The sequence below is a fragment of the Carettochelys insculpta genome, chromosome 4 (genome assembly GCF_033958435.1).
Source record: "Carettochelys insculpta isolate YL-2023 chromosome 4, ASM3395843v1, whole genome shotgun sequence".
Lineage (NCBI taxonomy): Eukaryota > Metazoa > Chordata > Testudines > Carettochelyidae > Carettochelys > Carettochelys insculpta.
Window position 1 is genome coordinate 103,033,401 of NC_134140.1, and position 14,722 is coordinate 103,048,122.

Below are 14,722 nucleotides of genomic sequence, written 5' to 3' on the forward strand. Positions count from 1 at the left end.
AATTATATTACGTCACCCACTTTTAATAAATTTATAAATAAATATTATACATAGAAACTTGGTGTAGCTTAGTATGTCTGTCACTTTTATGTTACTTATGGTGTGAACAAGAAACAACGTGGAAAAAGTTTACCCAGGAGTCTATCCCATCCCAGCATACTGGTAGCCTTTGTTTACATATAAATGGTATGAACTCTTGCTCTATTTATCTTGTATAAAATCTGTTTTTTCCTAAAAGTACATAGGGCCTCCCAGTGGTTCAAAATTCAGCTATTGTCAAGATTGGCTGGAGCACAAACATACTCATTCACAGCCATTGGGCATGTGTTCACTAAATAGTATTTCGAATGATGGGTCTGTTTTAATTCTAATTGTTTTTATAACTGATCAGTGTTTTGACGCTAATGGTGATGCAAATGCAAAAATTATGCTGGTGAAATGTTATTACACAAAAGTACATGGAAAGGGGGGAAAAAGTGTGCAGAGAGACAAAGACTTATGGTTTACACATTTGAAAATGTCCAGGAAATTTTTCATAATATTTATCCATATCCACCACTTCCAGTAAACAACTTCACCTTGATGGTTTATACCACCAGAAGATTATTGCCCTGCAGGAATGTTCAAGTCCAGACATGGTGCTTTTCAAAAATTAAATCATAATTTTACTTTTAAGTGTGTGTTCAATCATCAAATAATTATTTGGCTTGCATGATAAAGCACTCTGTAGGTTTTGTTAAATTTAACGTATAACTCCTTTCTAGTTTGGCTCTGTGTATGTGGATGATGATTGTCTGTCTTTTCTATAGAACAACAAGCCTCCCAACCCACCAGCCTATATCTTCATGATTGACGTATCATACAGTAACATAAAGAGTGGTCTTGTTAAACTCATATGTAACGAGCTGAAGACTGTGCTGGATAAACTTCCAAGGTAAAGAGATAATCATGTTTTTATACAGTTTTCCACATCTCAGCAGTTCACTTGCTGAACAGAAAAAAAACAAAACAAAAAAAAAAATTCTAAAGGTATCAGAATTGTGATGGAAGAGATTTAGGACAATTATTGATAGACAACACTAGATTATATAGTTAACATTGTTGATAGTTCTAAAATAGTTTGGGTTTGAGGCTTGTTTAACTTGTGACGTGTAAAAGCCATTATGGAAGGTAAGGATTTGGTTGATTTTTTTTATGGTTTTACAAACTTTCCCCCCTCACCTCCTTATAGCTCTGAGCAATGGCAGTACAGTCAACTGAATGCCAGAGAACTTTGGGAGATGTGTTTTGAGTCTATTTATTTTTTATAACTAATTTAATTAATTGAAACCTCTGTTTTAGTCAAAAACACGGCACACTGAACCTCTACCTCCTCAGAACTGCCAGAAATAGAAATTCAAGCCTGTTTTTAAAGATGTAGCACTACATTTATTTAGTTATTTATTTATGTTACAGTCTCCCTGGACACTCAGTGGCAGATTTAAGGGTGACAGTCCTGAAACAGAAAAATTTCAAAAATGAAATGGAGAGAGAAATCTCTGAGCTGCAATTTATTTGCAAATTTGACTTCATTAACCATGGATTAAACAGAGACTGGGAGTGGCTTGCAGTTTACAAAGGCAGTTTCTCTGCTCTGGATGCTAATATCTCCCCATTAGACTCTGACAAAGGCTCACATCCCCGTCTGATCTGACTTGTTTTTTCCTCTTTTGATAAGTACTGTTGATACTGGGCCATTTCCACCTTGCTGAATAGACCTCATCAGCTCTGGCCCTCCCTGTTACTGGGACTCCACTCTTTAAACCCCTCTGAAACCACCACCCCCCACTCATGCATCTGATGAAGCGGGCCTTTTCCCACGAAAGCTTATGCTCCAAAATATCGGTTAGTCTATAAGGTGCCACAAGACTTCTTGTTGTTCTCGAAGCTACAGACTAGCACAGCTACCTCTCTGATACATTTATTTAGCACTTCTTTGATTAGCCAAATTTCAAGCCCACCATTTGAGTTCTCATGCCAGCACCTCTGTGTATTAGATATTTCTATACAGTGAACTTCTGAGGAGAAAATCTTCTCCCAGGATGCAAAAAGAAAGGTTTAATATGCTGTTGAAAAGAATATTATAGACAAAAGTTTGGTATCTGGTGGAAACCTTTTACCAGGACTGGTCTTGGCCCAGAAAATGTTGAAGAGTGTGCATGTCATAACAAAAAGCGATTAACACAGCAAGGATTTTGAGGAGGCTTGAATAAAGACAGTTAAGAAAAAAGATCTATCATGACAACGTTAATACAAAGTACAGATAGAGTACAAGGAGACACACACAATTCCTGTCTCTAACAGGGTTCTGGGTAGGCATAAAGGCTTCTCCTAGCTAATCTCAGTGCAGGATCAGATCCTAAATTCTGTAATTAGGTTAAAAAAGGAAACAAAAGGTCCTTCATTTTCTTCCAGAATTGTTGTGTTGCTGTCATACACTTTTTAGCTCCTTTAAGAGATATAGCATGAACGTTACCCGTATAAGGCACACTGCTGCTGTAGATAAAAAAATTGTCAAGAAACTTAGCTGGAATTATAATAGATATCACCCCTCTCAGTAATTATTACAAGCATGTCTGAGGCGCTAACGGATTCTTTGTCTTTACTGTAATGTAAAGGTATTGCTGCTGTCCTGTGGGAGACCTAAGCTGGGGTCCAGTAGACCGGGAATTAACTCCATGCCCAAGTCTCTGGCACCTGTTATTGCTTGGGGGCAGGTTTAGAGGCAATAAGGAAGTTAGTCTGCTGGGGAGAATTGGCACTAAGGCCTTGTGCCAGGTAGTGCTATGGAAATGGCTCGCCGAGAGGCAGGAGCAGGGGCAAGTGCGGGTGATAGGGAGTAAACCCAAACAGTGAGGGGGCACGATTTTCTGATGTTACTAAACTGCTCAGGATAGTTAAGAACAAAGCAGACTGTGAAGAGCTTCTAAAGGATCTCACAAAACTAGGTGACCAGGAACAAAATGGCAAATGTATTTTAATGTTGATAAATGCAAAGAAATGCAACTTGGAAAAAAATAATCCCAGCTGTACAGTCAAAATGATGGGAATTTATCTAGCTATAACCACTCACAGAGATCTTGGAGTCATTGTGGCTTGTTCTCTGAAAACATCCACTCAATGTGCTGCAGCAGTCAAAAAAGCAAACAGCATTAGGGATCGTTAAAAAAATGGGATAGAGAATAAGATAAATAATATTGTATTGCCTCTATCTGTATCCAAGGCATGTCCACATCTTGAATGTTGCATATAGATGTAGTTGCCTCACTTCAACAAAAATACCTTGGCATTGGAAAAGGGTCAGCAAAGGGCAATTATAATGATTAGGGATTTGGAACGGGTGCCAGGTGCCATGTGAAGAGAGATTAAAAGAGTGGGACTGTTTGTCTTTGAAAAGAGGAGACTAAGTTGAGGGGGGAGGTATGACAGAGGTCTATAAAATCATGACAGGGATGGAGAAAGTGAATTAGGAAAAGTTATTTAATTGTTCCCATAATAAAAGAACTAAGAGGTCAACAAATTAATTTAAGAGGTGGACAGGTTTAAACTAAACAAAAGGAAGTTTTCTTCACACAGCACATGGTAGGCCTGCGGAACTCCTTGCCAGAAGATGTGAAGACTAGGACTTTATCAGGGTTCAAAAAAAAAAACAAAAAACAAAAAACACAGTAGATAACTCATAGAGTTTAGGTCTCTCAGTACTTATTAACTAGGGCGGATAGGAGTGGTGTTTGTAGCCTGTTTGTTAGAGGCTGGAAACGGATGACAGGAGAGGGATCAGTTGATGATTACCTGTTGTGTTCACTGCCCCTGAGACATCTGGCACTGGCCACTGTTGGAAGACAGGACCCTGGGCTAGATGGGCCTTTGGTTTCACCCAGTATGGCTGTTTTTTTCAAAGGTATTTAGGTGCCTAGATGCCTAGAAGGATCTGGGCGATGTTATGCCAAGAGTCTCGGGAAAGGCAGCTTCCACGCTGAGTTAAAAGGGATTATAGTTTTCTGTAGTCTTATCAGGGCTTGTTTTTCCCCCTACTTGCTTAAAACCGTATGGCTAAAATGTTTAGATTTGGTTGATTAAAACCAGGCCCTTAAATGTACAGTAAACTCTCTGGTATCTGGTAGTCATTCAGCCGGAACTCTTGTATAACCAGCACAAACATGCCACTTTTCCACAGGACGTCACTATCAGAGTTCCCCCAGTCCCGGCCGGCTTTCCGGAGCTGCTAGCATTCCCCCATGTCCCAGCTGTCGGTAGCCCAGCCGCGCGCTGCTGGCTTCTTTCTGGCCCCACTGGCTTCCTGGCCCCGGCTCTGCCGGCTTCTTCCTGGCCCCAGAGCTGCTGGTATTAGTCCAGCCCTAGCGCTGCCGGCTTCTTCCCAGCCACAGTGCTGATGGCATTGCCCTGGTGCTGCCAGCTTCTTCCTGGTCCCAGCACTGCCAGTATTCCCCCCGGCCCTGTTCAGGGATCCTGCAGCTTTGCCTCTCCTGAGCCTTGCCTCCACAGCTGCTCTTCCTTAACCGGCATATTTGCCTATCCAGCAACCTCCCATTCCCGAGGTTGCCAAATATGAAAGAGTTTACTGTATATTTTGGCACTGAAGTCTCTGTGACTTATGGGCAGTGTGCCCTGTAAGCTGAGTGCTTGGACGGCCACCCAAGAGAGAGTCAAACACCGCCCAGCGGGTTAGCAGAGCGTTTACAGCACCCAGAGCCAGAAGCATTGTTTCTAGGTGCACATCCACACATGCCTCTGTGCACAAAATTTATTCTGCACATGGAGAAAGGTAGAGGGATCACTGCTTATGGGTGCACAGTGCCTTTAAAAATCAGACTCTAAATATTAGGCTTTAAACGCCTAACAGGGGACTCTAAATGGAACTGTGTCATGTTTGAGCCTTGCTGCTTGCTTCTACCTCCATGACTAATCTTTAGAATCATGAGAGAGGAAACAGCAAATTCAGTATTGAGGTGGTATATGAGTGTCGTCTTATAGAACTGTCCCAGATGCATGTTGCTTAAGAGTGCTTCGATTAGCTGATGTGGGCATCTTTTTTTCAGTGGAGTAAAGAAATCTATAAGTGCAGATGATTAATTCCTTGGCCTTGTCGAGATGCTGAATGTTGGAATAGCCTTTCTGGTGGTTACATCAGTAACACAATAGTAGCGTCTGAGTGGCAGGGGAGAATTAGACCCTTCCCTTTGGAAATGATTCATTTATCTAGTTGCAGTGGGTGAAGTTATTCCAAAAATGTCATAATGGAGCACAGGAAATACAGACGATTGATTTATTTTTGATCAGAGTAAATCGTTTTATGATCCAGCTGTGTTCCCCTGAGCCAAGAATGGCAGATTAACTTTCTAAACTAACATGAGAATTGCAGGTTGGAGACAAGAAAAGTGAATGTTTTTAAATTTTAAATGAACCCTGTGAATCACCATGGGTGATGGATTTGTAACATATCTTGAAAACAGCTAGATCTAATAGGAAATACCATGTCAAGATTCTTTTATGTAGCTATTTTCTGTTTATTGATTCACCGTCGACAAGGTAGGAATTGTAATAAAATCCTGTTTTTATTCTATCTTTTCCCACTGCTTTTGAGTTCTGGATGTCCAGAGTTATAAGCATGGTCTCATCCAAAGGCCAGATCTTGGCTATAATCTCTGCTGGGATGACTCCGCTGAAATCAGTGGGGTTATGACAGCAGAAAAGTTGGCCTCAAAAATGCATAATGATGCACTTTGAGTAGCGGCTGATTTGCAGAGAAAATATTTCTGTAGTAAGAGAAGAGGATGTTTTATTTAAACACTGTTACCTTTACAGTTGTTCCAGGCTTAGTGTGAATTTATGCTGCTATTCTATGACCATAGACACAGCAGGCTTCAAGAAAACAATACATACAGGGCCAATTGTTGAGAACCTATATAGATCCATGGGCGGGATGGTGTTCACAATCAAATGCTGACAGTGAATTGTGAAGGTAGAAATAAATATCTGACTTTAAAAAAAACAAACAAACAGAAAAATTATTTCCTCAAGGGTTTTTTTTTGTTTGTTTGTTTTCTTTTAAATGTTCAGCTGCAAACAATCAGGATCAAATCCTGACTCCACTGAAATCAAGGGGAGTTTGGCCATTGACTTCACTGGAAACAGGATTTTATTTTCTCTGAAGGGCAGATATTTTCCAGAGCATGGGTTCTCTATGTGGGTATTGCAAACAGGTTTAGAGTTCTCCTTTGCCCAGGTCTTTTTTCTCTGTTAACAGTTCGGTGGAGAAAGTTAAGACCTGATTGTCTAGAAAGCAACACATTAGTTGTTTGTGATTTGTGCCAGGTCACAAAGAGTAAATTGTACTGGTGTGCAAAGGGGCAGCACAAAGCCAGTGCTCTGTGGTGGTGGTTTCCATCCTTTCAGTGTGCTTGAGGGTCTCAGCACATCACAGATCAACTAATAGATGTATGCGGATCAACACAGAGAGAGTGTAGCCAGCTTTCTTGGCACAGAGTGTCTAGCTAACACAGGGTCAGGCAATAATTTTTGGTGGGGGTGGGGCACAACAAGATTTTGATAAGTGGTCAAGGGCTACACTTTTCTATACAGGGGGCATGGAGTCTGGGGTGGCGGGTGAGTGCAGAAGGGAGTTTGTGGTAAGGAGGCGGGGGTGCAGGACAGCATGGTGACCTGGGGCAGGGGGTTTAGGTGCAGCTCTGGGAGGAAGTATGGAAGCAGCAGAGGATTCTGGCCTGGGGTAGGGATGTAGGATGGGGGGCAGGGTCTGGGAAGGAGTTGGGGTTACCTAAGCAGCTCCTGGACAGCAGCACATCCAGGGTAGGTCTACGCAGCAAAACTATTTCAAAATGATGGCTGTTATTTCAAAATAACTCTGCGAACATCTACATGATGCAACCACTGTTTTGAAATAATTTCAAAATAGCAGATGTCTTATTTTGAACGTGGTAAGCCTCACTACACGGGGAATAGTGCCAATTCTGAAATAAATGTTTCAGAACAGGGGCTTTGTAGACAGGAAATAGGGCTATTTTGAAATAAGCTATTCTGGAATAGTTTATTCTGAAATAATTCTGCTGTGTAGACATAGGATTTTGGATTAGAAATATGGATTAGCAGTGCTGCCGGGGGCTCTAATCCGAAATAGGCTCTATTGTGTATAGACACGCTATTTCAGAATGGCTATGTTTACACTAGCCCAAAACTTCGAAATGGCCATGCAAAGTTTACTAATGAAGCGCTGAAAGACCCGGCAGCCGCAGCACTTTGAAATTGACACGCCGTATAGCCACGCGGCTTGTCCAGATGGGGCTCCTTTTTGAAAAGACCCCATCAACTTTGAAATCCCCTTATTCCTATCTGCTGATAGAAATAAGGGGATTTCGAAGTTGGTGGGCTACTGTAGACACAGCCAATAAGTTTTGCTTGTTCTGGGGCTTCCCTGTGTTATAGAAGCATTATTCTGGAATAGTTTATTTTGAAATAATAACTCCAGAATAAACTATTTCAGAATAACTTTGCTGTGTAGACAAATTCTGAGGCAAGCTTTCCTGCCTACCAACAGCATCAGATCACTGTCTGTTCCTTGTGGCTCTCTGCACTGGGGGTTAATGTGCAATCCTTACCCTCAACAAAATCTCTCAGCTCCTAAAGCCTGAAACCAGCCAATGGGAGCGGAGAAATTGTGCAGTACTCCCTTCCCCCCAGCAAAAACTCTCAGCTCCCCCCCCCGCCCACACTCTTACCTCACACACAAAACAAGCAGTTCTGTAGAATCTAATTACCTAATAAATAAAATTATTGGTCTTGTAGGTGCTACGGGACTGCTTGAGGGTTTTTTTTTTTTGTGATGTCTCCATTTTACAGATGGGGAGCTGAGACACAGAAATTAAATGAATTGTCCAAAGTTACACGGGAATTGAACTTGAATTTCCCAAGTTTTGTTTTTCTTTTTCTTTCTTCCTTTCTTTCTTTTTAAACAATGTTGTTGTGTTTTAATGGGGAAGAAGAATCAGACAAATGTTCTGACCAGCGCCAGCAATAATGTTGCTCCACTGGAGCTGTAGACGCATTATCGGCGTAAGGATAAAGGCTGAACCTGCTGTTTGCAAAATCCTTGCAAGAGGAACAGCTGTGGGGTATGCAGTATAGCAGCCCCATACCTGTTGTTGTCCTGATAGTAGCAAACATAGCCAGAAACAAGCAGAACTGGCTAAGGATGTGGAACATTTTCTCAGTCAAGGGCCGCTGACCCACAGGAAATCAGTCAGGGACCTCACACAAAACCCCTCACTTCACTACTCAGTTGGTCCAAATGATCTCAAAGTGGGAAGCACATACCTGGGCATGCGCTGCACTCCAGTAGGGTGGATGTGGGGCAGTGGCTCGGAGACTAGCCATGGGCTGGGTCAGATTAGCTGACTTATACAGTACGTAACAGATCTGAAGAGACCCAAAGTGGCAGTTGAACAGAAGCAACTAAGTATCATCAGAGCACCAGAAGATGGTCCTAATAAGTGGAATTACTGTTCCACTAGCCATCAGTATCGTAAGTATAATTGAACTTTAATCTGTTTCCAATAAAGCAGATTTTTCAGCTAACCAGGTCTCCTTTTTTAAATTAAATGTGATTTCTCCTTAGTTGATTCCATATTGGGGACTTGCTTTGAATGGGAGGCACATTTGATGGGTAGATTTAAAGAAACCAACAGAACAAAAAGTTTGTATCAATTAATTTAATGAGATTAGATTAACTGGAGCTAAAGCTAGACTGGGACATTTCATCTTGATGTTGTTTGTTCTCCTGCACATGTTATCTGACAGCACCCTCACGTTCCAGAGAACTCTTTTATTGCAAAGCGTATGTTTCAAAATTATTTCCAGTTGTTCTGTTTTATATTTTTCTCACAGAGAAGAACAAGATGAGACCTCAGCTATTCGAGTTGGCTTTGTCACTTATACCAAGGTTCTGCATTTCTTTAACATAAAGAGCAACTTGGCTCAACCACAGATGATGGTCGTATCGGATGTTGGGGAAGTCTTTGTTCCTTTGCTGGATGGTTTCCTTGTCAACTTTCAGGAATCACGATCAGTTGTGAACAAGTAAAGAATTAATAGTTTGTATTTGAATATTAACTGAGTATTCTTCGTTATGGCTTACAGCAAACCATGATCCTTCCAAAAAGTCATTCAGAAATCTCAGAATTAGATCTTTGCCTAGAAATAAATTGGGTTGATGTATTTGATATTTACTTTTATCTGGAAGCCTTAAGAGGTGATCATACATTCAGAAAGCTGTATTCTAGTTTTCCAGTTCTGAAACACAAAAGAGCTGTCAAATGGCCTGTCCAAAGTTAAGACTGAAGACAAAATATACCACTCCCACCCCATGTGCCCCATGAAACAGAAGAAGAGTTGGAGAAGAGTTTGGAACATTGTTTAGTGTGTTGCATGTATTTCATGCCACTGACATATATGTTGCAAGCTTATGTTCCTGAAGCCCTCCTAGTTCAGTTACTCCCCAAATGTAAGCTACTCTGCTTTTTTATTTCAGTATCATGTGTGATTCGACATAGGCAGCTGTATTTTATAATTAACTTAAATTGTAAATTTTGCAAAATTTAAAATTCTGAATTTTATAGAGGCTAGAAACCTAACAATTTGCATTACTAGTATCTCCTTGAATTTTATTTTCATTAGAAGCAAGTTCTTGTGTGAAAAGACTTGGTATGTAACAGATTTTGAGTTCTTAACACAAGTATTCTAACTAGCTGAAACACTGATCCTTTTTCCCTTTCATAGTTTGTTGGATCAGATTCCAGAGATGTTTGCCGACGCTAATGAGAGTGAGACTGTTTTTGCTCCTGTTATCCAGGCTGGCATGGAAGCACTAAAGGTTAGAATGTTTCTCTCTGTGTGAGAACAAAGCCTTTATTCAGATAAGCTATGAAAATTCAGTTCGCTAATGACTATGCCAAGTTCTCCCACAAATTACAGTGGAAACCACATGAAATCACTGATAGTTTTCAGAACTTAGATTCCATTATTGACCAGGACAAGCAGGTGGATGATTGACAGACATCTGGGATGGGTTTCAAGAACAGGCCACAGCTTGAGTACTTATACTTTGGGGAGGGGCAAAATATTGCCCACCCCGGTTCTCCCATAGCAGGCATTCGTTTCGGTCCAGTGATAACTATGAGGCTTTTACCACAAGCCAACCATTCCAGGTAGACCCTTCCCAGGCTGCGTCAGGGGTTCACTCGGTTTGATGGAGAAACCCATAGGGCTGGGTTTGGAGACATTCTGTCCAGACAATCTTCATACTCTTCCACTCTGAGCGCTAGGTCCCACTCCGCATTCTCAAGGCTTATTTAATTCTAGGGGCAGGTCCTATTAGACTTTACCCAGACTGCACAGCAGCTGAAAGTTGTGATGAATCAATATTTATAACCGTGTAATATGAACAGTGAATCCCACTGTTTCTAACCCAGGTGCACCTCCTGGAAGCTGCCAGAAAGGCGAACAAAAACAGCCCACTGGAATACAAGCCAGTCTGGCCTAATGGAAAAAATAATATTTCCTGACCCTAAAAACAAGCAGTCAGACCCCCAGTATGATAAGTGGCACAGCTATAAGTAGATGAGAGGGCAGGGCAGGGCAGCTAGCTGGGGGGTTTTGAATGAAGGGCCTTTCAAAAGCCCAGGCTTAGTTTAAATAGGTGATTGCAGGGAACATAGCACCAGCCAGTTGCTAAGCAGAGAACCAAAGTGAGGCCGGGAGAGGCAGCAACCCCAGGTGCCTGCCTCCCTCCCAACCCCTGGTGTGTTGGACCTCCCTCATTCCCTGCTGGCCATTCGACCGACCTCCCCTGCTCAGGAGCATAGTTTAGCAGCACAGTCGAACCACTACACTGAAGTTTGTGTCAGTATTTCCTTCTTCATAGGTTATCCAATTTTTGCTCACTGGGGGGTCAGTGCAGACCCTAGTGCCCAGTCCTCACAGGTTGGACACTTTGGAGATCAGGCTGCGAAGCAGCTGTGGCAGTTACTTCACCCCCATAACTTAAGTAATGTACTCTGGGCACTTAGCCCGCGCACGCTTGCGTATGCGGGGAGAATGAGAGGAGTCGATGCTGCGGTGGGACCCTCAGGCCTTCCCAGGCGCCAGCCCCACGCATACTGAACTGCACTAGTTCCACTGAACTGGACACTGCCATGGCTTTGCAGGACAAGTTTTGGTAGCTTGAATGCAACTGAAGGAGAAATACACTGCACTCAGTGCCTTTCCAGTGTTTTCCCATGTGGCTAGTACCTCCCTGCTGAAGTGCAAATGGGCCACCAGGCTGCACTGTAGCTTTAGCAGGGACAGATAGATTAAAATACAATCAATTTGGTTATCTGTGGACTTCCTACAAAAAAAGCACAAAGCCACAAGCGGTAATATTTTCTACAAAAAAACAACAAGAAGTCCCATGGCACCTTATAGACCAGCAGATATTTTGAAGCATAAGCTCTTGTGGGCAAAGACCCACTTCTGATGCATCTGACAAAGCGGGTCTTTGCCCACGAAAGCTTATGTTCCAAAACATCTGTTAGTCTATAACGTGCCACAGGACTTCTTGTTGGTTTTGAAGGTACAGACTAACCTGGCTACCTCGCTGATACTTGTATGAAAAGGCTATTAATTTAAAAGCTCTTCTCATGAGCTCTTTTACAGTATCACAATGTATGTTTGTGCAGAAGATGCATTCATTAAATCTTGTCTCCTGACCAGTCCTTTTTTATTGGTATTTACTTTGGGTTTTAAAAAAAGTAAGAGTGCCAGTCAGAACTACACCAGTTGTAATTTCCTCTGATGTTTGCAGAAAAAAAAGGAATGGTCTGATATTTACCTATGAAGAAGTTACTGAAAAGTAACTGCTGTTCATAAAGATTTTTAATGTGAGCAGCGTGCATTCTGTGTTCATACTAACAAGAGAACCATTCCAATCTGGAAAGAAAAATAGATTAAATTCCTATTGGTGGAGATAGATCATGGCCCAATATATATTTCAGTAGTTCCCAACCTTTTCCATATCATGGCACGCTTCCATGAGACAAAACAATTCCATGGCACACCCACTTTTTCAGCTGAATCAATTGCTCATAAAGGTTGCATTTACTTACATTTGCTATGGTTACAGTCTTACTAGAGAGGTTTGCAACACAGTGGAGATAACGCACATCTCGTAGAGCTGGAAGGGACCTTGGAATGTCATCAAGTCCAGTCCCCTGCCATGGTGGCAGGACTAAGCACCATCCCCCTTTTTTAAAAAAAAATCTACTTGCTTCAGATCCCTAAATGGTCCCCTCAAGGATTGAGCTCACAACCCGGCATTTAGTAGGCTGATGCTCAAACCACTGAGCTATCCCTCCCCCACTAGTGCCCATCCCAAGCTACGCAAGAGTCAAATGCATTCTTGTTTCAAAGTCGTCACAGAATACACAATCTAATACACCAAGCACAGGCACATTGTCAAAATCTGCTTAGTGCCATGCTAGGGATGTTTAGTGAACACGTAACCACTGAAAGTCGGCTCCCCTCCCCTCCAGTCCACTGGAGCCAGGATGCAGCATTTAAACCATGTCCCAGCTCCAAAGGGCTCCCTCACTCCCACCAGCTTGTTAGGGCCTGGGAGCAGCATTGCAGTTGCTTCCCAGCATGAACGGGATCCAGCAGTGTTGGCATTTCCTGTCACGGTGATTCTACAGAGAGCCACAGCAAGGAAGAATTTTCACAGCACACTTGTATAGTTCTCATAGCACACTGGTTGAAAGCCACAGATACGTTTTAAGATTATCTAGCATATTTTCCATTCATAGCTGCTTTAACCATGAGCAGCTCTAAAGAAGAGGACTTCCTGATTAAAAACGTGATAAATACAGTTGCTTTTAGGTTTCAGTAAAAGATATTGGTTTAAAATAAATGTAGGACATTTAAATAGTGGGTATTGTGTAAAACCGCCATGTATCTGAGTGAAATCCCAGCTCTGCTGAAATAATTGGGAGCTTAGCCGTTGACTCCAATGGAGACAGGATTTTTACCCCACCATTTAAAAGTTTACATTGAAACTGTCCACTCAGAAGGCAGTTCTGCTTTGCCAGTGGGATCGTCAAGGTACAATTTAGAATTTCCCAGCTTTTTTCAAGGTCCCAACACCCTGAGTTACTTAAACCTTGGTTTGTACTTTGAAAGGGCATGCAGCCTTGCCTTGCGTAGTCAGGTAGTCCTTCCACGTCATCTTTAGTCGCTGGGATTGTAAACATAATTAAGGTGTGCAGTTTTGCACGTGCTTTTTTTTTTTTTTTAATTAAGCAGGAACTTTAATATCTAAACAAATCACAAAAAGGGCCATTGATAATTTTGGTTTCCGCTTTGAAATCCCTGGTGGCCAGGAGTCTGGCAGCAGGAGGGCCAGCGACTGGCAGCCCTGTGAGGGCTGGGAGCCCATCTGGGCTGGCACCAGGGGACTATCGGCAAGGAGCACATCTGGGCCTGTGGCAGGGAGGGCTGGCAGCCAGGAAGGGATCCTGGCATTTGGGGGTGAGCCCAGAGGTCAGCAGCAGAGGGGCCAGCATTGACCTCCCTGTGTCCAGCAAACTCCCTGTTTTGGGACCTGTCAGGTCCCAAAGGTGCTGAACCAGCAAGGTCCAACCTGCAATGAATTAATTTGGACCCATCTAGAACTTCTTATGTGCATTTATCCTGTAAGTCATCCTGTTAGCCAAGTTGACTCTCTTTCTTTGTGTTCCTCCGACTGCAAAATCCCCCCACTTTTGCCAGCCAATTCTGTACCAAGACACATGATGTTTCTATCTGTTACCAATCTCATCAGCCATCCTCCAACCCCATAATTTTACTTTTTGTGTTTCCCCATGTTATATGAGATCTGATCCAAAGCCCACTGAAGTCAGTTGAAAGATTTCCTCAGTTGGATTTGGTTTAGGGTAGTAAAGATATTATTAAATTTCAATCATTTATGATAAGTTCTGGAGTTTATTCTGTCGGAGGGGAATGGAAACTGCACGTTTTACACTTGCAGTTTTATTCCCTTTCTTCCCTGGGAAGATAGTGTGCCCTCTCCCATCCCCAACAGTATTGGGACACCTGTCTGTCTCCATTACCATTGAATGAGCTTCTGCAGGGAAAGAAAACTGAAGACCCTGGGTACCCCTGTTGTCTGTTTTTATACCTGCTCTGTCTCTCTGCCGTGTCTGGACCGCACAAGGTTTTTCTGGATAGCAGGGTAACTGAATGTGCAGAAAATCTTTAAGGCTGTGTCTACACCTCTTTCGAAAGAGGAATGCAAGTGTAGACACTGCCTAACAGTCTGGAAGGTCCTAGCAACCCCTCTGTTAGCCTAACGGTTAAGCTTTACGCAAATGTTAAGGTATTCCATGACCAAAATTAGGCTATTGTCTTTAGACCCTTTAAAGATTCCTTGACTGCACCCTTTGCATTCACATACTCCCAGTGATCCAAGAAGTTGTAGATGGGGGGAGAGGGTGGGAAGGAAACTCTCATTCCCTGCAACATATGATTTAAATTTGAAGTTATTTATTACAAAAATTCCCCAGATACATATGCATAACTTTCACTGATACTATTCAAGTGGAGAAAAACAAATTGA

The 14,722-nt window shown here is 42.3% G+C and overlaps 1 protein-coding gene across 1 annotated transcript in view; it reads left to right on the plus strand.

Annotated features, from left to right (window-relative positions):
* The window catches only part of SEC24D (SEC24 homolog D, COPII coat complex component), a 99,602-nt gene that overhangs the window by 64,685 nt on the left and 20,195 nt on the right, over positions 1-14,722 (plus strand). The window contains exons 11-13 of the mRNA XM_074993400.1: positions 810-934; positions 8,962-9,153; positions 9,853-9,946. Of these exons, the coding sequence (XP_074849501.1) occupies positions 810-934; positions 8,962-9,153; positions 9,853-9,946 (411 nt within the window). The remainder of the gene's footprint in view (positions 1-809; positions 935-8,961; positions 9,154-9,852; positions 9,947-14,722) is intronic.